Below are 21990 nucleotides of genomic sequence, written 5' to 3'. Positions count from 1 at the left end.
CCCGGCAAACCATTTATTTAAAAAAAAATAAAATACAATCAGCACAGGAAAGCACATCACATCACATGAAGTTAGTACATGGTTCCGTGGCAGGACCACAGAGCCAACCTGCCAACTGCAGGTTTTCTGCTCCTTTCCTGAGGCTACATAAGGAGAAGGGAATTGGATAAGTAGCCACAGAGTCCAAAGAGAAGGAAGCAGTTATCTGATATACCCAGCAAATCTGGAACACCAGAGCAGAGGTTGAGGTGCTGAGAGGGCCAGCTAGTGACTTTGCAGAGGCAGACTTGATAACAGAAGGAATCCACAAGTTATCCATGAAAGGGGAAAAGTAAGACCAATTCCAAGCTGTCCAGTTCTTCCTTGGCCTGATTTTATACTCTCATCTTCATATTTCTCCAGAAGGAAAAGGGACTTCTGCCTCTGCCAGGTGCTCCAACACTTCACCTCTCTGCTCCTACTCATACCATTGATGCAGAAACTTGTGCTGCAAGGGCATTCTGCTCACCAGAGAACCAAAGCACCCAAGGCAGAAGGGAACAGCACAGCATGCATGCCTGAAACTCTGCTGTAGCTTTGCGTGACCTCTTGCAGATCCAGGCTTCAACAACAAACAAGGCCCAACCCAACTTCTACTTAATCTAATGTCAGCTTGTGCCTCCTGCCTTGGTAACTCCATGCTTCCTTACAATCTCCTTCAAGACCAGCCCAGGACCAACAAAGCAAAAGCTTTCAATTTGTGTTGCCTGCCTCACCAGTGACACACAAGAAGCAAACACAAACTGCAGGAAGTTACTCGTTCCCAGGCAAGTGGTCTGCCAGAGACACACTTGAACAGGCCTCTTTTTGAAAACACAAATGTCAGAGGTAAAGCTAAAGAACTGGTCAAAACAATATATAAGAAGACATTATGAGTGTCATAGCGTAAGAAGGATAAAACTATCAGAGAGCATCCAAAGGAGGGCTGTAAAGATGGTGAAAGGTCTGGAGGGCAAAGTGTGTGAAGAGCAGCTGAGCTCCCTTGGTTTGTTCAGCCCAGAGAAGAGGAGGGTGAGAGGAGGCCTTGTGGTGGCCTGTATCAGGGAAGGGTCATGCTGGGCTTAGGAAAAGGCTCTGCACCAGAGAGTGGTGGGCATGGAGCAGCTCTCCAGAGCTTCAAGACATCGGAGCTCAGGGAGCATTGACATCGCCCTCAGACAACGGGTTTGGATTTTGGGTGGTCCTATGTGGAGCCAGGAGCTGGACTTGGAGATCCTTGTGGGTCCCTTCCAACTGAAGATAGTCTATGATTCCCTGATTCTACGATTAAGAAGTAAACCCCATTCTGCATACACTCCCCATACGGCAGGCCATTAGTTCTGACTTAGTTGGAAACATTCAATTCCCACGCTAGAGAGGCTCTCCCAGATGAGATTTATTCTCTCACACTAGTAACAGAAGTCCTTGCATGGATTAGATTACGGCAAAGAATTTGATTTACATTACGTCAGAGTCTAAGTAAACTACACTGATAGGAAGCAATCTTTCAGCAAGTAACTCATAGACTTAACCCCAATATTCATAACATTGCTGGCTTTTGTCACTTATAAGCATGTGGAAATCATCTGGAATCTTGTGTTAAGATGAGCTAATAATTAAAGACAAGAAGCAGAGCACAAGAAAGTAGTTGCAGTAGGTCTGCTTTATAGCAGGACATGGCTCAGAGCTCCTCATATTAAAATATTTTCCACGTTAGGCCACTATCTCCCTACAGTCACAGATGCAAGGGTCAACTGAAATGAATTCCATTTAGGTGACATTTTGAATTACAATTCCACCCTCTCCTCATGCTGCAAACATCACCGATTTCCCAACAAACTGATACCTTTCACCAAACACAACAAGTATTCTGAATCAGCCTTGTCTCTAAGGAAAGCAACAAGACCATTGCAGTGAGCATAGCAGATGTTTTGACAGGGCACAGGGCTCCACTAGATGTACCAAGAATCCTCAGAAATCCTCAGAAAACAACAGGATCTTCAGTTGACAAGAACCAACACCAGCAGTTTACCCTCCCAAAGCAAGAAGCCTCACATCTCCCTTCAGTCCCATCACACATCTTCACAGATACACACAAACACTGATGGCAACTGCAATGCTAATCTTGCTACAGATGCAACCTTCCTAACTTCTGTATTGTGCTCCTTCCCTGTTCTCTCAGAATAACCACAGCCAAAAGAGCAGCATAAGCTAGCCACTTTGTTAAATGACTATGGAAAAAAAGGAGAAGAAGAAGTAGAGAGAGAGGCCTTTTCTCCTGTTGACATCTATGGGCAATAGCCCCCTGAGCCCCAGCAACATGGCAACTGGGTTTCCTACACATTTGCATCTCTCTGACTCCAGCACATCAAAGCAGGACCTGTAAACAAAGCTTTCATCATTTGTGAGTAACGTGTGCTCTGCTGTTCTTTAGCTGGTTTCCAGTGCACAGCCTGCACCACTATTGCTCCAATTGTCCCACGCAGCCTTCCTAGTGGTACAAGCAGAACTGTCAGGCTTCCCCAGTACCCAAGCACGTTCCAAACCTGAACAAGTCCTTGCAGCAAGAAAACCCCAATGGACCCCTCCACTAATGCATGTAACCCCAAACAATTAGTGCAGACAGTGGGTCTCCTGTTTTTCCAAATAGCATCATTAGCTACCCTATCTCTGGAATGCAAGGTAGTCTAAACAGTAAACCCACAAATTAATGAAGAAGCAGCAGATTGGTGAACAGAGCTGTGGCCAATGAGACAACCAACCAGAGCCAGCCAAGCATCCTCCATCCTAACCCAAGTCCAAGAAAATAACACAATGACCTTCATCAGAAAGACCACCGAGAGATACACGTGTGTGAAAGGGCTGAGACTTGGGGTAGAGGAGGAATGTCAATCATTTTGGGGACTCACTGTAATAACCAAGCCTTTTTTTGGACATATAATGCATATGTAAGCAGCTTGCTCTTTAACTATGTGCCTTTCTTGCCCTCCGGTATGCAGGCTAGGTGAAAATATCCCCCATGCATCGAGTGTGTGCACAGTGCTGATAAAACATACCTGCTTTCTGACTACTCTGTGATTAGAGTTTGATTTCTGCATGTAAATACATCAGTTCAAAGCCAGGTCTGAATTCTACACAACACACTAAATGTCATGTTTTAGTGCATGTATACTGTCTGCTCTTTTCACTGCCTCTCCCAGGTTTGTAGCGGAACAGACAGATGCAGCCACTCTCCCTCACTATGCAGCTCTTCTGATTTCCATCACACCCTCCCTTGCTGCTCTTGCCCATCCTTGTCTCTCCCTTCTCCAAACTGCAGCTGGCTCAGCTCTAAATTTCTGAAAAAAAGGAGGGCAGGACCATACCCAGTACTGGCATAACCGCCCTCAAGTTTGTTCTCTTTTCATCCTACTTCCCAACAGCTGATTTGGGTTTTTTGACCACTGTCAAGTTTCAGGCTGACGTCAACTAAAAGCTAAAGCCAATTCCAAGCTCTTCCCAAGACTAGACTGATAACTGGAAGAGACCAGATTCATGGGATAAAGCACAAGAAATACAATATAGAAATATTAGAAAATTTAGAAATATGGTTCTGAGTGCCTAAACAAACAGCTGCCTTTAGCTGATCATTTGGAAGCACAAAGGATCTAAAAGACACCAGCACACAGCCTCAGGAGTGAGTTAAACATTGCCAGGCACTGCACATCTGTATCATCAGCAGTGCACAGTGACCAGCAGCCCAGGTCTATTTATAAACCAGATATGCACAGCTGTAGCCTGCAAGGAAAGACAAGGATTGCAGGCTGTCAGTCCTTAAAAACATTTTGTCTAATTTAATTAAGGAGATGGCCATGTTCACATGCACACGCATCCTTTTTCCAAGAGAATTACAAACAATAAGCTCAGTGTTTTGAAAACAATACATTTCATCAAGGCTTCTGTGCAGGGAACAAGAATCTCAAGCAAACTCCTCACACAACCTTCCCATGCCCCCTCCCTATGTCCAAAATGTGACTGAGGGGCTATTGCAGCCATGGCTCACCATAGCTCAAGTGACCACTAGGCCCCACGTAATTGCTGGGTTTGTTTATAGCCCTAACTACTTGGTACATGAAAACAAAGTCACGCAGTATTAATCTGCGTTGAGAAAATACATTAAAGTTTGCAAATGAAGTATTTGGAAGTCACACACATCTTGAAATAGACATTTGCACCAGGTCAAATCACCTGTCCAGTGCCATCAGTTTCTATCAAAGCAGATACAAAGTTCTGTCTACCACTAATCAGCTAATGAGAGCATTTTTTTCCTGTGCAACAGGAAACAAAAGCCACTATAATCTCCTCCCTGTCAACTCCTTTCACTGCACACTCCCTGGTGAGCCTAACTCTTCCATCCAGGAGTCCTTGAACAGAGAACTCAGCATCAGCATAGGACAGGATAAGAGAACTGGCTGCTCTCAGGTTGCCATGGGTAAAGCACTGCTAAGGAACAACATGCCAAATTAGCCTGGACAGGACAAAGAAAGCCCCCAGGATTTGTTGACAAAATATAGAGGCATGAATATCACCTGCTGGTGAAGAAGAAACAGCAACAGAGGAAGCCTGGAGGCCAGGTGACAGCCTGGACTCTGCTGTCCCCTCATACTCTGGGGGCTTCTGGCTGCAGGAAGACATCCACATGAAGGCTCCAGCTGCACAGCCTAGCCAAGAAACTACCATGTAGACCAAAGCAAGCTCCTCACCAAGGGAATAGGAAGCACAGACAGTGAATGTGCCTTCCTGTGTCCTGCAGCCACAAATGGAAGCCCCTTTAAAAGAGCAGTGTCCTGTAAGAGCACAGGACACCAGGCCAACATCTGCCAGGCCCAACACTGCCAATGCAGTCCCAAGCAAAGTAAACAAGTCTATGCTCACAACCTAATACTGTATCCATTCAAAATACAACAGATCCATCCAATGAACATACTTCTCCAGTATTAACTGCATGTTTTCCTACCTTTGGTACGACTACAGGAACATTAGAAGCACAAAGGCAGAACCTTTGTCCTTACAATGGCTTTCCTGGCCACAGAAGGTTATTTCCTCCAGCACCAAGTGGTTCCAAAGCATCTCACAGTCCTGTGGGCACTTACAGATTGAGATCCTGCTCCTCACCTGTCCTGGATGAAACAATGCTTCTGGAGTCCAAGTCAAGTTTCTTCACCAGAGAATCGGGGTCAACAGTCAGTCCAGAAAAGATGTCAGATGATGAGAAGTCCCAGTCCTAATAAGAAATATTAACAAGGAGTCAGCACCAACATCACCTGCAGCATTCAGTAGAAACAAGATAATTAAACCTGTATCATCCTGCTGGAAGTAACGAATACACTCCAGTAGTGATATGCAGGTGCCTTTCATCAGCAAGCAGGGGGAGCACCCAGGGCCTTGCCACCATCCAACATGCTGGATCCCAAAGCTGTTACCATTCTTAATGAACCAGTAGCTGAATCCCATCTCATTCAGTTGAATTCAAGCTTACTCCTAGTTGAGTTATGAATAACACCCATAGAAAAAAACAGACTTATAACAGGTATGTATACAGAGAACAATGCAGACAGGTTTTAGGCTCTCAATCTGTTGCCTTTGTCAGGGGACCTGAAGAAGACTGAGTGACTAACAACTAGCAACTCCCCAAACCTTCAGCATCACATTCCTTTAAGCATGCAGTACTTCCTAAACTCCAAGCTTTGCACTAGCCTTTCTGGTTTCTTATGGAGGACTCAATGTCTTAACCAAGTGTCACTCAGCACAGACACACAACTGCACAAAGCTATAAGCACATCTCAGCATGGTGCAGCCTATTTACTCCCTCCCAAAGGAAAGCTGTAGATGCATAAATAACATTTACTGCTGTTCTGGTCTCCTTACCACAAGGGAAGAGGGTACAGGCATGAATGGCCTACCAGCTGCTGAGATCTAGTGGGATGTAAAGCTCCTAATGGTTATGTGTGAGCCAGCAGATCAACCCCACCTGCTACTGCCAGAAACGGGAAGGCACTGCAGAACAAGGCCTGCAGCCTCCCATGGTGTGTACAAAGAACCTGCTAGGTAGCACTGAGTGGGGTGAATCTAAGGGCTACCAGGGCCTCTGGACTCATGGCCCACTTGCCTTGAGAAGCCACTGCCTTTGTGGCTTGTTCACTCCCATGGTGTGCAGCATGGGACACAAGCAGACACCTGGCAAAGCTCAATGCTACAGCAGCTTCAACACACAACGTTCCTAAAAATTAGAATGTTTAGAAAATTCAACTCAACCTTCTGTTTCGAGGTCCTCCAGTGGGCACCAGGCCTGTCTCATGGCATCTCACCACGTGGTCAAGGACCACTCCCTTGGACATCTTTGCTAAGCCGCACCTGGAGCTGCAGAAAGGCATCTTCAGGAGCCTGCCCTGTGCATACAGAAGCGGGGCCACCTGCCAGCCCATCAGAGGTCACAGTGCCATTGGGACAGCCCACAAAGGCAGCATGCCTCGTGGCCACTAGATGTGCCTCACAACGTCCCAAAAGCTTCAGAAAAGCTTCAGACCCCGCACAGGGACGGTGCGGGACCACCACCGGACACCAAACATCAAACCTCTGCACATGCAGCTCAGACAGGAGGAATCGCCTTGCTACCTGACTGGAGGAGCTGGTAAATCCCAGTCCCTGCAGATCAGCAGCACACCAGCTCTTGATCCACGCTTCCCACACAGGCTGTGCCCAGCCCTGCCACGGCCCTCAGCAGGCTGGATCCACCACCCTGGTTTATAGAATCACGGAGTCACTGAAGCTAGAAGCCCTTCAAGACCACCGAGTTCAGCCAATGCCGGGCAGACGTCCCACCACAAACCTGCATCCCTCAGTGCCGCAGCCGCACATCCCTTAGCCACCTTCAGGGATGGGGACTGCAGCTCCCCGGGCAACCCCCAGGCACCCTCTACGAAGAGATTCTTCCCGCAGCCGGAGCTGAACCCCCCGCCGCAGCCCGAGGCGGTCTCCTCGCTTCCCACCGCTCGTCCTTGAGAAGGGACCGAGCCGTAACCGAACAGAGCGGGCTGAGAGCGTAAGGAGCACGAGGAGGTGTTGCCCCGTGCCCGGCCGGCCCCGCACTCCGCACGCTGGGCAGGAGCCGCCGAGGGCAGAGAAACGCCGTTTATCTGCAAAACGAGCGGAGCCGCTGCGGAGGGCAAGCGCACAGCTTCGGCCAAATCGGAGCCAGCGCGGCGCCACGGCAGCGAGCCCCGCGCGACCCCGCTCCGCTCCGCTCCCCCGCCGCCCCGCTACCTGCGCCGCGGGCGCGCTGCGGTCGCCAGGACCGGGCGGCGCCGGGTCGGGGCGCGGCGGAGGTCGGGGCGCGGCGCGGTGCAGCCGCGGACGCCGTACTTTCCCCACCATGGCCGAGCGGGGCGCGTGCCGGAAGAGAACGCGGCCACGCGGGGCGCGCACACAGCGCTGCCCGAGGACGCCGATTGCCGGGCGGCGTTGCCCTCTGCCTTCCTGTCCTCGCTTCTTCCTTCCGGGGCGGGCGATGGGGGCAAGGCGGGCCGGAGCGCGGCTCGGGCTGCTCGTTGTGACGCGGAAAGGAGCGCTTATAAGGATATATTATCAGAATGTTTTGTGTAATTCTTCAAATCAGAATCATTGAATCGTTAAGGTTGAAAAAGACCTTTCTAGGATCGTGAAGTCCAACCCCAACCCATCCCCCCATGCCCACTGACCACATCCCTCGGTGCCACGTCTCCGTGGTTCTGGAACACCTCCAGTGACTCTGCCACTTCTCTGAGCAGCTGTGCCACTGCATCACTGCTCTTTCTGAGAAGAAACGTTTCCTAACACTAACATACGTCAGCACTTGTAGCTGGGGCGGGAGGGGCCTGGCCCTGCACCCTGCAGGCTGGCTGAAGTTGGAGCTGTGGTCCAGTGAGGAATGGAACCTCTGCTGGCCTGTGGGCATAGCCTGGCCGTGCTCTGTGTGCGTGCTGACAGCCACAGTCTGCTGTGTGAAGTGGCTGCTCCTGTGCCACGTGCTCACAGTGTCAATGGTTTACGCCATGGTTCAGCCCGGTTCCATGACTAATGGCACGGGGGGACACATGGACATCATGCCTCGGGAAAGGGGAAAGGAGAAAAGGGGAATGGGGAAAAAGGGGAAAGGGAAAAGCGGAAAGGGGGAAAGGAGAAAGGATAGGGAGATGGGAGATGGACCTAAAAACAAAACAGTGGCAACAATCTGAGGAGGAAAGCTAATTTACTAAACAAGATACTGGAATGCGAGATAACATAACGCCGTATAATTGGAATTGAGGCTAATAAATCAAATAAGAGAGAGAGAGTGTCTGAAAGACTTTATTCTAATGCTAAAGGTGAGATAGCTAGGGAGCACACATGCAGAGATGAGCTGAAAGGAGAAGGGGACGTCTCGCAGTCTGTGAGCAGTTTTATCTTTCCCTGTGAATGAAAAATAGAAACAAAAGGTCCTCTGGAGTATGTAGTTTTTCTTCTCTTCTGAGAACCAGGAACCCAGAAAATCAGCAGTCCATGGAACTGAAGCATTAACTCTTTAACTACCAGTGCTCTACGTGATGTTATGATGTGGAATACCGATAACAAAAACCAGGACATCAGGCACTGTTCTGCTCCCTTGGACCTGGCTCCTCAGTATGGGTGGCACAGCACCTCCCTGTGCTGCTTCTGCAGGCTTCATTTTCCCTTTTGTGTTTCTCTTATTTCAAAATCACAGAAAACACCATGATACATGCAGTGCTTGCCAGCAGTGGCTTTCTCAAACAGAAACTTCCCACCACCAAGGGAGTGGTGCCCATTTTCTTCTGCCAGATCCCTGCTCATCTCTGACATGCAGACAGGGAATGAGCACTTGCCAAGCTCATTGTGATAGCAGTCACCACTGCTCACTTGTGCTTCCCAAAGCAACTTCTGTGAGATTTTGCTGTGCAGGAAAATGAGGAGGAGACTGGTACCTGGAGAAAGCCAAGCCAGGGAGACCAGTAGTGGTGGGTCTGATTCTCAACGTGGCAGCAGGCAAGGTCTTGATGCCAGGTCTTGAGGATGTTAGGGAAGATATAACATTTATCAGGTGTAGAAAATGCCACTGGGAAGAGTTTGGTTGCCTTGCTGTAGGCTGGGGAGTGCTGCTGGAGAGCACAGCACCAAAACGACCTCTCTGACCACCAACACTGCATGGTGGGAATGGGCCAGAGGCAATACCTGCTGCTAGCTCATGGTGGAGCCTGGCCCCAGCTGGTAGAAAGAGGTCTTGCAAAAACCATAGCCAGGAAAGGGAAAAGGAACAATCTGTGGTGGTGGAAACATAATTAAAATGTAAGTAGTCAAAACAAAGATGACTGTTAAAGTCACAGGGAATGGTTAAAACCTTGAAACGGACTGGAGAGTGCTATGACTCTAGTGGTGGGCTGTAATCACACACATACAGGCCCCTACAGGACACCCTCCCACAGCAGAGTTAAACCGCAGCAGCTAGAAGAAATCAGATGTAGAAATAAGAAGATATCCTTTAAAAAGTGGAAGTTGTGCCCAAATCAGGAAGTATGAGAGGTGAAATCTTCAAGCAGCTGAAGCCCTCACAGCTGGAGCGGTCTTCTCCATGACTTGATTCTTCTGGGGCCCCTTTTACCCATCAGCAAGGAGTGACCACGCGTTGGCTGTGCTTGCAGTGAATAGTGAGGGCTGATGAGCTGCCAGCGCTGGAGTGCTTGGGTCGGCAGTTGAAGGCCCACTGGTGACTGTCTGGCAGAGCCTCTTCAACCTGCAAAGCGAATAACGAGTCCCAAGTTAATTGTCTCTCAAAAAAATCTAAGATACCATGTGTTTTTCAGTTTAGTGCCTTAAAAAGTTTAAGAGGGAGTTGCCTGGAGCCAGTTCCTCTCTACTTGGGATGTGCTAGGAGGGGAAGCCACAGCCTGCATAACAAAATCCAAAGGCTCAAAAAGCCACATGCCCCCAGGCTGTGTCATGTCAAGAGCAGCGCTGGCATCCTCTGTTGAGTGTGGAGGACCAGCCCATTCCAACAGCCTGCCTATGAAATAAGAACACCACAGCCACACTGGGGCCAGAGGGGAGAGTCAGCTCCCCTGCCTCCAGAGCTGAAGGTACCAGCATCTCCCCAGGGCATCCATTTTCCAGATTCCCCTCATTTGCCTGCCTGGCAGTGCTGTTGAAGGCCAAGGTGGGCAGAAGAAGTTATTTGGGGCAGGTACCCAGGCAGATAGGGTTCAGCTTTGGCTTTGGTGCATAGGGCTGGCTGGGTTTGGGGGAAGGCACCCGCCCACAAACCACTGCTCTGGCTTCCTCCTTTCTGCTCAGCCAGCACGAGACAGAAGGAGGAAGAACCAGCACGAGACAGAAGGAGGAAGAACCAGCACCAGAGCTCCTGATTCTCAGCTCCCAGCTAGGCTGCGCAGCCAGAGGGCTTCCAGCCTCACTGCAGTTCCAGAAGAGGAGCCAAAGGAAAGGCTTGATGTGAGGTGAGTACTCTTTCACTTTTGTGCACATTCTTTCTGGGGGAAGGTGGATGGGCAACTAAGGAGTTTCATAGCCATGGGGATTCCATGAATTTGTTTTGTGGCTCTTGATCCAGGTTTGTGCAAGGTGAGTCCTTTGGCATGCTGCAGCCTGGCATGTGGTCTTCCCAAAAGTAGACTTGCCTCATCTGTGCATTTCTGCTTTCAGAGGAAGGAGTGAGCCTGGAAGTGCAGGCACTTATTAGAGGAGGTTTTCAGGCCCCGAACCCTTCCTCACCCACCTGTGGGCTTGGGAAGCAGCAGGGGCCCAGGGTGCTCCTGTTGCATCCTCCAAAATGGCAGCTGAGGGCTGCAGCAAATTCTGCCCAGTGCTGTGTCACCTCCAGCACATGGGCACAGGGAAGTTATCTGAGCATGTCACACCTTGTGTCCAGAAACAGCCCCAGCTTTGTTGCGATGAGGGGTTGATTGGTGCAAGCAATCTGTCCCATTGTGGCCTGCTAGATGAGGATGTCTTTGCCTCTGTGGAATGGGGAAAGGCTGGAAGAAAAGCTAGGGACTGGGGCAAGACTTTGTTCTTCTCCTTCACTTCTCTCTGTGTGCATTACACTCTGCAAAAAAACCTCAGAAAACGTATAGTGGAAGCAAGGAATACAGCAAAGGATGCATGCAAACTTTCCCCGCAGAAAGCAAGTCCTTTGTTAAGCCTCTAAGGCAGGAAAAAGTTTGCTTGCTAACACAGCAGTAGGAAAGTGTAGATCCTGTGAAGTATAACCCACGTGTGATGGAGAAGCCAGAGAGCTGCCATTTGGCTTTGAATCATTCTCAAGCAGACAGACCTTCATTTTTGATGATTTTTGAAGGTCTGGCTCCTTGTCTCACAGGGAAATGAAAAGCAAATGCATGAACAAAGATATAGAGCCCTGTGGCTGACACAGGTGCTAGTTCCTCTGCAGAAAAGCGTGGGAAAGCTATGTTACATTTCTCTACCATTATTGTCACATCCTGCTTTGCTCGGTGGTTTTATAGTGAATTGTAACTAAACTCAGAGGGCTAGCGACCACAGTACAGGACCTACTTTCTTGCATGAAGCATGAGAAGCTGAAAGTCTCCCACTTTTGCAGTTTGGTGCTGCAGGCAGGAGGCATACCACTTCACTATGCTACTGTAAATGGGTGATGCTAGCCACAAGACTTCACATAAAGCACTAGAGAGACAAGGAACAGCTCCTCTGTCCTAAACGGTTCCTGCTTAGCCTAGAACAGGTGCAACGGGATGTTTGCACCAGTGACAGCAGGAGGCTGTGTTCAGTGACTGGGACAGACCCTGCAAGGCTGTTTTTGTATACCTGTATCTACCTTTCTATAAATATATATTTTTAGACAGATAGATAGATGTATAAAGATAGAGATGATGCAGGCAGACCCTGCAAAGCTACTGTTATTGATGTGTGTGTATATATACCCATACATAGCTATATATAAACGTATGCATATATATATACATCGCACACACATATTTTGCATGGACAAAGTTCCTCAGTGTCTCAGCCAGTCCTAGTCCTCTTGTTGACTGTCTGCCTTGATGGGAATTACCCATAACACCAAATTAAGTGAAAGAAGGAACAGCCACAAGCCAAGTGATATGCACCTCCCAGCCTTGCTGTGCCCTATGGCGCTCGTTTATACTCTGTGGATGGCAGCCTCACTGTTACAGGCAGATGATGCAAGCATGCCAAGAGTGCTCCAGGGATACTGGGCACAGGAAGATGTCCTCCCATTTTGCAAGAAGTAGATAATTAGCAAAGCAGCAAAGGAGGGTTGTGGCCAAGACTGCAAGACCCATCTCTGCTGTTGAACTCTCATCTTATTTATAGCAATGAGACAGCAGCTAGCTTTGACACTTCCCCTTCAGCCCTATTTATAAATCCCAGCTTGCAGACAGGATGGTGGGCTTTGTGCATCTCTCTGCTTGCCGTGAGAAGCAAACTTGTCCCTGGTACAGCACAGCTGGGAGCAGTGCACCCCTAACAGTATCAGTCTGACACTGAGCCAAATGGATGGCAAGAGCGAATGGAGAAAACTGCAGGGTCTCTGCCCGGGCCCTGCTAGCACCAAGTCAGACAAAAGCTGTTTTCCCTTTCTCTGAGTACTGTGAGAAGGCAGACAAAAGCAGAAGCCCTATTTGTTCCTTTGAAAGTCACCCTACATCATATACACGCTCATCCACCCACATAGCTGAGAATAATTTCCTTCTGCAGCAGAAGAAAAAGAAGTGGTGAGCTTTCTGCTGCTGCAGTCCTCTAGCATCAGGGTGTGTTTTACACCTCTGCTGTGTGGAAAAAATCGACTTTTAGCATTATAAGGGCACCAAAATCCAGCCCACAAAATAAACCCTATAGTACAAAACTCATTATCAAACAGAGCTGGGCTTATGTTGAGTGTGTTTCTGGGGTCTGGGAGGTATTTTTAATCCTGCTGTAATTGGAAACTTACTCCCTTTTATGTATGGGTGAACCTACCATCTCTAGCAAGCAAAGCACAAGGAGCTCACAGGGTCTCAGTCTGTGGCCAATCTTGTGGCTTATATGGCTCCCTTCTGGCCTAAATAAGCGCAAAGGGCACATATCCACATGCAGTTACAGGTTTTTCTTCCATGAGAGGGAGAGAGCTGGAACTGGGAGTCCCACTAGAGACAGGCGGGAGGTGAAAAAATGAAACCCATTAATCCAGTATGAAATCCAGCCAGAGCTAGCTTGTGTGAACACTGAGGGTTTTCCTTCTGCACCTGCCCCCAGGGCCCAGTCACCTGTGGAGTGCCCACGGAGATGCAGTGGGCATGGTCACAGGCAAGGATGGAGCTGCGGCCCCATCACAAAATGGCACAGCAGAGTGGAGTCCTAGGCTCTGCCACCATGACCAGGTGAGCACAGAGTCACCTCTGCCTGCCTGTGCAGAGAGGTGACTGCCTCTGGAGCTCTGCTGGGGAGCTCAGCTCTGAGGTGGTCACCTCTCAAGGCTGCAGATCTTCACATCCTGACAGCCTGCACTCTGCTGCTGCAGCCCCGTCGCACCTCCAAGTCCACAGAACAACCAGGCATCAAACCTCCCTGCTCAGTTGTCACAAAATGACACCCATCTAATCTCCCTTAGCATCTGATCTTTCTGATCACTGTCACCCTTTGACTTGTCTGCTGCCTCACAGCAGCAGACGTGCTGCAGAAACATCTTTGTGCCTCAGGAGCATCTCTGAGCAGCCATATTTACTGCTCTGGGTTTGGTGCCTTCTGTGCATTTCCCTTGCTGCTTCCTTCCCGCCCCGAGCCGCTCAGTCTGGCAGGTTCTCGGAGAGGCTGACGGTTCTCTGCAGCACTGGCAGGACCGGGGAGGAGCTGTCTGATTGCTCAGGGTGGCAAAAGAGCCATTTCAAAACCAATGACACATCCTTTTGATGTTGTATCTATTATTGCTGAAAACGGAAATGTTCATTGTTCCTCCACCCTTTTTTTCCCCTCTTTTTTCCTCTTTTAACAATTTCCTCCTTTCTCACATCCCTGAATACATCCATGTTGTAAGGCCACAACTCAGTTGAGTTTTGCTCCAAGACCGTGCCTTTCTGCATTACATACATACACAAACATAGGTGGAGAAGCATCTGGATAAATATCACATCAGTCTACGTAGCAGTTCAACTGAAAGTGTACTGATGCAGTGCCACTTGCTGCTCTACTGACTTTCATTTAGCCCAAAAGCTATGTTTAGCTGGATACCAATGTATTTTTCTAAGAGTGTGTGAGCTGTCAGTTGGGGTCATGCTCTCAGGACCTACCCTGCTGCAGGATGGAGACATCCACTCAGTGCCACTCAGTGCCACCTGCACCTGCATCTCCACAGCCACTTTCTGTGGGATTTGGAGGCTCCCTTCCCTGAGGCTGCTGTCACAGGGATGCCTTTCCTCTTGCAGAAAATGCCTCGTGACTGCTTCCTCTGGCTGCCAGCAATGACCTGGGTGCTGCTGCTGCTGACAACAGGTAAGCCCCACCTGCCCTTCATCCCTGCCTTTCCCCGACTCCTCACGTGGTCACTGAGACAGTGCTGGAGTAGGGAAATACCCAACACTGGACTACATGTGGCACTGAGAGCCATGCAGAGTGGGTGCCTGCTGCTGAGGCCTGAGCACCCCACAGCTGCTTCTGGTGCATACTGGCCCTGTTCCCCCATTTCAAACCCATCTTCTTCACATTCCAGCCTTTGCTACAGAGTGTCCCAAGATCAAGGTGGGGACATGCAAGAACTGCATCCAGTCTGGCCCTGGCTGTGCCTGGTGCAAGAAGCTGGTAGGTCCCGGTAGCCTCATGTGCTACCAGCAAAAGGGCAGTGGGACAGCTATCCTGCCAGTGGGTAGACAGTCCTGGGAGGGCTTTGTGTCCTCTCTGCTGGGTAAGACCAGGAGAACTTCAGCCTTCCTTACTCCACCGATATCCCAGAGCCCCAGCAGAGCTGGTTTGGGAGTTGGGCCATTGGGTTCACTTACCTCCTGCCCCTCTGATTTTTCTGTTTTGATGTTGCAACACGCAGGATTTCACCAAAGCTGGTGAGCCAGACTCCAACCGCTGCGACACCATAGAGCAGCTGCAGCAGAGAGGATGCCCAGAGAATGAGATTGAGTTTCCAGTCAATGAAATCAAAAGGATGCAGGACAGTCCGTTCAGCAACAAGATACAACTGACTCCCCAGGAGGTGCATCTGAAGCTGAGGATAAGTACGATTCCTGTGTTGTTGCTAATAACCTTCTGCCCATCCCCACACTCAGCTGGGTAGCAGCTGAAGCTGGCCAACATTTGTTGCACATGCTTTTTACCCTTTCTTTAAAATCAAACGGGCTGTTGGCAAGAGATGACCTTGCAGGGGACCTGAGGGACCTCACAGGAGCTGAAGAATCTTGAAGGAAAGCTCTAGTGAAAACGTGAGGGTGGGAGACACTTCAGGGAGGATAAGGATGAAGCCTGTAGATGTGCTGGGATGTGGTGGCATGTTTCCTTCCCATTTTCTCCCAAAGAAAGATCCCAGTGTGAGATGGGCAATGAGGCAGGACATGATCCACAGCACAGTGGCTGAACATGGTGTCCCTACCCCACAGGGGAGCCTGCTGAATTTGAGGTGAAGTTTCGCCGTGCCACGGGGTACCCCATTGATATCTACTACCTCATGGACCTCTCCTATTCCATGCTGGATGATCTAGAGAATGTCAAGAAGCTGGGAGGACAACTGCTTAGAGCCCTGGAGAGCACCACACCCTCTCGCCGCATAGGTGAGCCTGTCTCCAGCACAGGGCCAGCTGTTCAATGGGAAGAGCAGTGAGGCCAGTGGACAAAACAAAATGCAGGATGCAGGCAGTATGAAGCAGTGTGCTGGAGCATGGGATGTGGACAGGTACTTGGCTCCCCATGCAGGAGCCAAGAGGCTGTCCATGCCCATCAGGACACCTGCCAATCCCTGCCTCTTCCTTCCCTAACACCATGGTCCTGGGCATCCTAGGTTTTGGTTCCTTTGTGGACAAGACGGTACTGCCTTTTGTCAACACACACCCTGAGAAGCTGAAGAACCCTTGCCCCAACAAGGACAGTAATTGCCAGCCTCCCTTCGCCTTCAAGCACATCCTCTCACTGACTGACAATGCCGAGAAATTCGAGAGTGAAGTGGGGAAGCAGTTCATCTCAGGGAACCTGGATGCCCCAGAAGGGGGGCTGGATGCCATGATGCAGGCGGCGGTTTGTGGAGTGAGTACCCAACAGGGTGGCTTCATGTGTCCCCCGTTCCCTGCACCTGTGGGCGTGATGGCTACTGCCTCTGCTAATGGCTCCTCCAAGCAGGAGCTGGCTCTGTCCATCCCAGAGCAGGTTGTGGATGCCCATCATGTGGCTTTAGGCCTGTAATCCATGTAAAAGTCCTTATTTGTCTGGATATAAGAGAGCATTGAGCTTCCTGACTCAAGTCCCCAGTAACCTTCCTCCGTGCTCTCTGGCCCTTGTTGAGGCTGATGTGATATCCCTCAGTGACTGCGCCATGCCCAGGCAGCATCACCCCAGCCCCATTTGTGGACAGGTCTCAGTGCTGTCCATATCATTACAGGACTTGATTGGCTGGCGCAATGTGACCCGATTGCTGGTGTATGCAACTGATGATGGCTTCCACTTCGCTGGTGATGGCAAGCTCGGGGGCATTTTGACCCCCAACGATGGCCAGTGCCACTTGGAGGACAACATGTACAAAAAAAGCAATGAGTTTGTAAGTACTCTGGCATTGTTCCAAGGTTTACTCAGTGGCTCTGCACCCTAAGCGCATGGGGCAGCTCCACTGCAATTGTTTATAGACCTCACTAGGGCCCGGGAGACATTCCAGGGTGGGGGGGCTGATGGATGCAAGCAGAGATGCTGCTGCCTCAGGTACCTCTGAGGAGTGAAAACTCCTCTGTCTCAGGTGTTGACTAGTTATTTGGGGTGTTCTGCAAGGTCTTCCTTACAGCGACTCTATCAGCCTGCTCTCTTACACAGGACTACCCTTCTGTTGGCCAGCTGGTCCAGAAACTTGCTGAAAACAACATTCAGCCCATTTTTGCTGTCACCAGCAAGATGGTGGATGTTTACAAAGTGAGTAGACTTTGGCTGGTCCAGGTGCCTCCTGAGGTGACACATGCATGTCCTGCTATGTCCTGCTATATCACCACCATGTGATGGCACTGCTATCACATGGTGGGGACATCTCATTCGTTTGCTCTCCATTGGCAGAAACTCAGTGAAATGATCCCAAAGTCAGCAGTAGGGGAGCTGAATGAGGACTCCAGCAACATCATTGAACTCATCCAGGTGGCTTACAATGTAAGTGCTGAGTGAGAACTTATTTTGCCTATTTGGTGGAGAAAAGTTCACGTCATGTGTCATCATCATGAGAGCAGGTGAGATTGGGACTTTGAGGATGGGACTCTGCCCACAGCCAGCAAGAGGTTGCCACTTTTCTGATGCTACATTTCATGCTCCAGCACAATCTGCTGAGACCATGTCCTGGAGCTCACCCTACCCTTCTCCCCTGGGTTGGGGGAAGCTACCCCACATCTCCATGCTTCAGTCCCTCCTCTGGATAACTGCCCATCATTCCCTCACAGAACCTCTCCTCACGGATCATCCTGGACCACTCCACCCTGCCAGATGTCCTAGATGTCAAATATGACTCCATCTGCAATAACAACACAGGAGCCAAGAATGAAGCAAGAGGGCAATGTGACAATGTTAAGATCAATGATGAGGTATGTTTCCCTAAATCAGGAATGCCACGCAGCTTGCAAGACTCCTCCTGCCTTTTCTGTCTAACAGCAGGAACTCTTGTCCCAGACTTTTTGTTCATGTGAATTTAATGCCCGATGCTGAGGACGATCCTCCATTACGTGTGCACTCAGCCTGGGGCCAATACTATATTACTACTGAAGCTACCTGATGGTCTCTAGCCCTTCCCTCTTCTCACTCTGCACCTACTAGGTCACCTTCAAAGTGAAGGTCACAGCAAATGAGTGCATCAAAAGGCAGTCCTTCACCATCCGGCCACTGGGCTTCACAGACACACTCACTGTGCACCTGGATAGCATCTGTGACTGTGACTGCAGAGAGCGGCCTGATCCAACTGCCTGCAGTGGAAATGGCGAAGTTGTCTGTGGGATCTGCAGGTGAGTGCTGTTCTCCTCAAATGTTATTTCAAATAATGCCAGAGTTGAGGAGATGCTGTGAGAGGGCTGCCAGGCCACTGCTTGCTACTGTGCTTGGTGCCTCCCAGCACCCCAGGGCCTGCAGAACCATCAGTCATGGCCTTGCTCTGATCATCTGTACTCACTTTCTTTTTTGGAGCAGCAGTTTAGATTCATGGTGGCAGGGAATACGCTGAGGTCTGTCTTCAGTTGGTAGACCCTCTGCTGCTTTCCTAAGGTCACACGTGCATCTACTCGGCCATCCATCTGCCTACTCTTTATTCAGCCAACTCTCCACCCACTCAATCCATCTGTCTGCCCAAACACCAAGCTTTCTGCAGAAATCTCTAAAAAACTCACTTCTATGGTTCATGTACATCTTTAAACATAATTATTGCTTCAAGGCCTCTCAGTGAGTGGGAGAGGAAAAGCCTGGGTTTCCTCAGGAAACACTCAGATCTCCTGGCAAGGGTTTGGAAATTATAAATTATCATAATAATTTCCAGGCAATCGTTTCATGTTGTAAATATAACAAACATGGAGAGCAGCACTGCTGAGGTCTCCCACCAAAGGGCCTCCCAGAGTTTGCTCCAGAACACGGTGGTGCAGACACCTGGTGACACGCTTGTTTCCAACAATGCTATCCCTGATCTCTTCTGCTTTGGTTGAGGTTTGAGCCTGGCCCTGTGTGTGCCCCATGGCTGCTGACCCAGCCTCATTCCTCTCCCCTTGTGACAGTTGCAATTCGGGCTACATGGGAAAGAACTGTGAGTGCGACACCAAAGGCAGGACCAGCAAAGAGCTGGAGGGCAGCTGCCGAAAGGACAACAGCTCAGTCATCTGCTCGGGGCTGGGGGACTGCGTGTGCGGGCAGTGCGTCTGCCACACCAGTGATGTGCCTGGCAAGGAGATCTACGGCACCTTCTGCGACTGCGACAACATGAACTGCGAGTTTCACAACGGCTCACTGTGCGGTGGTGAGGGTGAGTAATCGGGTGCCCAGACACAGGGGGGTGATCTCATGTCCAAGCTGCATGAGTGCATTTCCATGTTGCCCTCACAGAACACCTCGTGGAAGGGCAGCCCTAGCCCCACTGCAGGGCTTCCAAGCAGAGGTGGTCAGAGCTGGCAGAGGAACCAGCTCCTGTTTTTCATCCTCCCTCAACCCCATCCTTCCCACAGTTCCCCCTGAGGGCAGACCTGTGCCCCACGGGGCCATTGACTGGAAACATTTCCCATCACAGAGCGTGGACGCTGTGACTGTGGTGAGTGCAAGTGCACACCCAAGTATGAGGGCAGCGCCTGCCAATGCAAGAAGTCGACTGATGGCTGTAGGAACAGCCGGCAGAATGAGTGCAGCCTGCGTGGCTCCTGCCACTGCAATCGCTGCCAGTGCTGGGGGGGCTACCAGCCCCCCTTCTGCGAGGAGTGCCCTGGCTGCCCCTCACCCTGCGGCAAGCATATGTGAGTGATGGAGCTGAGTGGTGGGGTGGGCATGGGGGCTGCTGCCGCTGCAGAGACAATTTGAGCTGCTTGTGTTGCAGTTCCTGCGTGGAGTGCAAGTCCTTCAGTAGCGGGCCACTGAAAAAGAATTGCTCTGTGGCCTGCACCAACATCCAGCTGGCTGACCAGCCACGGGCAGGGAGCCGGCAGTGCAAGGAGAAGGACTCTGAGAACTGCTGGATCTCCTTCTTTATGGCCCAGGATGATGGGGAGGAGATGTACACTGTCACCGTTGACCCTAAGAAAGGTACTAGAGTGGTCTAGTATTAAATGTGGAGGTTTGTTGCTCTGCCTGTGGTAGGGGGGTTGGAACTTGGTGATCTCTGACATCCCTTCCTACCCAAGCTATTCTATGATTCTATGATTCTATGATTCTATGAATCCCACTCATCCTGCCCCCACCCCAACAGCTCTCCTGGGGGCTGCAGACGTATCTGCAGGATCTGTTTTTGATCCACAGAGTGCCCAGAGCCTCCCAACGTCGCGCTGATCGTAGGCAGCACCATTGCTGGTGTGGCTCTTATTGGCCTCCTGCTCCTGCTGATCTGGCGGCTCTTGACGGAGATCTTTGATCGCAGAGAATACCGCAGGTTCGAGAAGGAGAAATCCAAGGCCAAGTGGAACGAAGTAAGAGAGCATCAGGATGACTGCATGCAGGGGAGATGCTGAGAGGATGTGGAGGAGACATCCTCTGTAGGGTCTACTGCAGCTGGCAGTGCCCAGAGCATGGTGGACCCAGACCTTCCCAGTGCCCAATCTTGGAGCAGCTAATGCTGTCCATGTCCTTCAAAGTCATGGAAGGATGGGTTATATACTGCCAAAAGTCTAGTACAATCTCATGAGACTTTCACCTTTCTCTCTCCAGGCTGATAATCCCCTATTCAAGAGTGCCACCACCACCGTCATGAACCCCAGATTTGATGGGTAATGAACTGGAGTGATGCCTGGGAGCACTAGGACCCACCACTAAATGAGGAAATGCCAAACAAGGAAATTTCAGGCTCCCACATCTTCTTCTTTGTTGTGTTGTTTTTAACCCTTCTTCCAAGAGACCACCAGTATCCAGGTGCTGGCTGAGGGGCTGCACAGTACCTATCCTCTCTCACAGAGCCGTCTGGTTGCACTGTGGGAGGAGGGAACAGCAATGTCACGGACAGGGCTGCAGAGCAGATCTTACCAACAGGCACTCAACCCGGCTCCCTGTCAGTTTCCATCTGTCCTAGCTCCTGGTGCTAGCTTTGCTTTGTGGCAGGACCTTCAGATGCCAAGTGCCATAGGGACGTAGTGCAGAAAGCGCTCCCAATGAGGAGTTCAAAACTGCTATTTCCCTTCTACTCCAGCAGACTCCACTCCTAGGCAGCTCCATGCCCTGCTGCACTGCTCTGCACAGTTGCACTTGTGGCTCATTTCTAAACTACTCATTGCTGAGATGGACAGGGAAGGTCTCCAGGCGGGCAGTCTGCTCCTTTTGCTGTACTCAGAAATGATGGACAGCCAGAAAACAAACAGTGAATCTGATTTTTAAATCATCAGTGGCTCCCTGGTGTTACTTCCCTCTTAGACCTACCTCGGGCTCCTCCACAGTTCTACCTGGGCTTCTGTGACTTTGGCTTACCTCCACCACACAACCCACTGCATGGCAAAGAATCAAAGGAGCAGCAGATTGAATTGTGGAACATCAACATCAGAGGCATTGAACATGTGAAACAGTGCTTGCAGCTTTGAGCTCGAACATGGCTTCTTCTGCCACCACTAGGACCAGATCTCTTCCCTACTCTGCAAGTCCATCAGACTTGCTGAAGATCAGCAATGCAAAAGACCTGGCATCACACATAAAATCTCCAGCTATGTGCTTTTTCAAATTCTGCACAGCTACTTGTTCCTTTTGTGTTATGGGTTCATTCTTTCGAAATACATGTACAGTTGTGTACTTCAAGTTTGGGAATAATTTGCAGATCATTTTACATCCAATCTCCGTTAGCTTGATGAATATGTTTAAAGTTAATAAAAATTAATATATGAAGTAAATATATCTGTCCTACTCAGGCACTAATGCAGCAGCTGAAGCACTCACTGGAGAAACTACAGCAAATTCCTGTGGTGGCTGCAATCAACTACCACAGGATACAGTGCTTGGAGAAATTCTGGGCAAAGAAACACACAGTCTTCTATGCTAATTTGCCAGCTACATCTTGATAGGTGCTCCTTTGCAAGCCAG

At 50.0% G+C, this 21990-nt stretch overlaps 2 protein-coding genes across 3 annotated transcripts in view; one reads left to right on the top strand and one right to left on the bottom strand.

Moving 5' to 3' along the window:
- SLX9 (SLX9 ribosome biogenesis factor) overlaps positions 1 to 7540 on the bottom strand; it is a 47356-nt gene extending 39816 nt beyond the window's left edge. The window contains exons 1-2 of one of the 2 annotated variants that reach the window (XM_031604470.2): positions 7321 to 7540; positions 5173 to 5281 (exon numbers count right to left, since the gene is read on the bottom strand). In XM_031604470.2, coding sequence (XP_031460330.1) covers positions 5173 to 5281; positions 7321 to 7431 — 220 coding nt within the window. In that variant the 5' untranslated portion in view covers positions 7432 to 7540. Of the gene's footprint in view, positions 1 to 5172; positions 5282 to 6886; positions 7239 to 7320 lie in introns of those variants that run through there. The other variant, XM_031604471.2, reaches the window with a different exon arrangement.
- A 2828-nt stretch (positions 7541 to 10368) lies between these two features.
- On the top strand, positions 10369 to 21800 carry ITGB2 (integrin subunit beta 2). Its single transcript, XM_031604472.2, has 16 exons — positions 10369 to 10538; positions 14499 to 14565; positions 14783 to 14871; positions 15113 to 15296; positions 15675 to 15845; positions 16073 to 16314; positions 16667 to 16822; positions 17089 to 17184; positions 17323 to 17412; positions 17697 to 17837; positions 18067 to 18251; positions 19008 to 19252; positions 19514 to 19733; positions 19814 to 20019; positions 20233 to 20399; positions 20638 to 21800. The coding sequence occupies exons 2-16, from the start codon at positions 14502 to 14504 to the stop codon at positions 20698 to 20700; spliced, it is 2319 nt and encodes a 772-aa protein (XP_031460332.1). The 5' UTR covers positions 10369 to 10538; positions 14499 to 14501; the 3' UTR covers positions 20701 to 21800.
- Positions 21801 to 21990: the final 190 nt, after the last annotated feature.

Source organism: Phasianus colchicus, chromosome 7, assembly GCF_987193195.1.
Source record: "Phasianus colchicus chromosome 7, bPhaCol1.hap1.1, whole genome shotgun sequence".
In the NCBI taxonomy this organism is placed as follows: Eukaryota; Metazoa; Chordata; class Aves; order Galliformes; family Phasianidae; genus Phasianus; species Phasianus colchicus.
The sequence above is the reverse complement of the archived record's forward strand: the minus strand, read 5'-3'. Positions and strand labels throughout refer to the sequence as shown.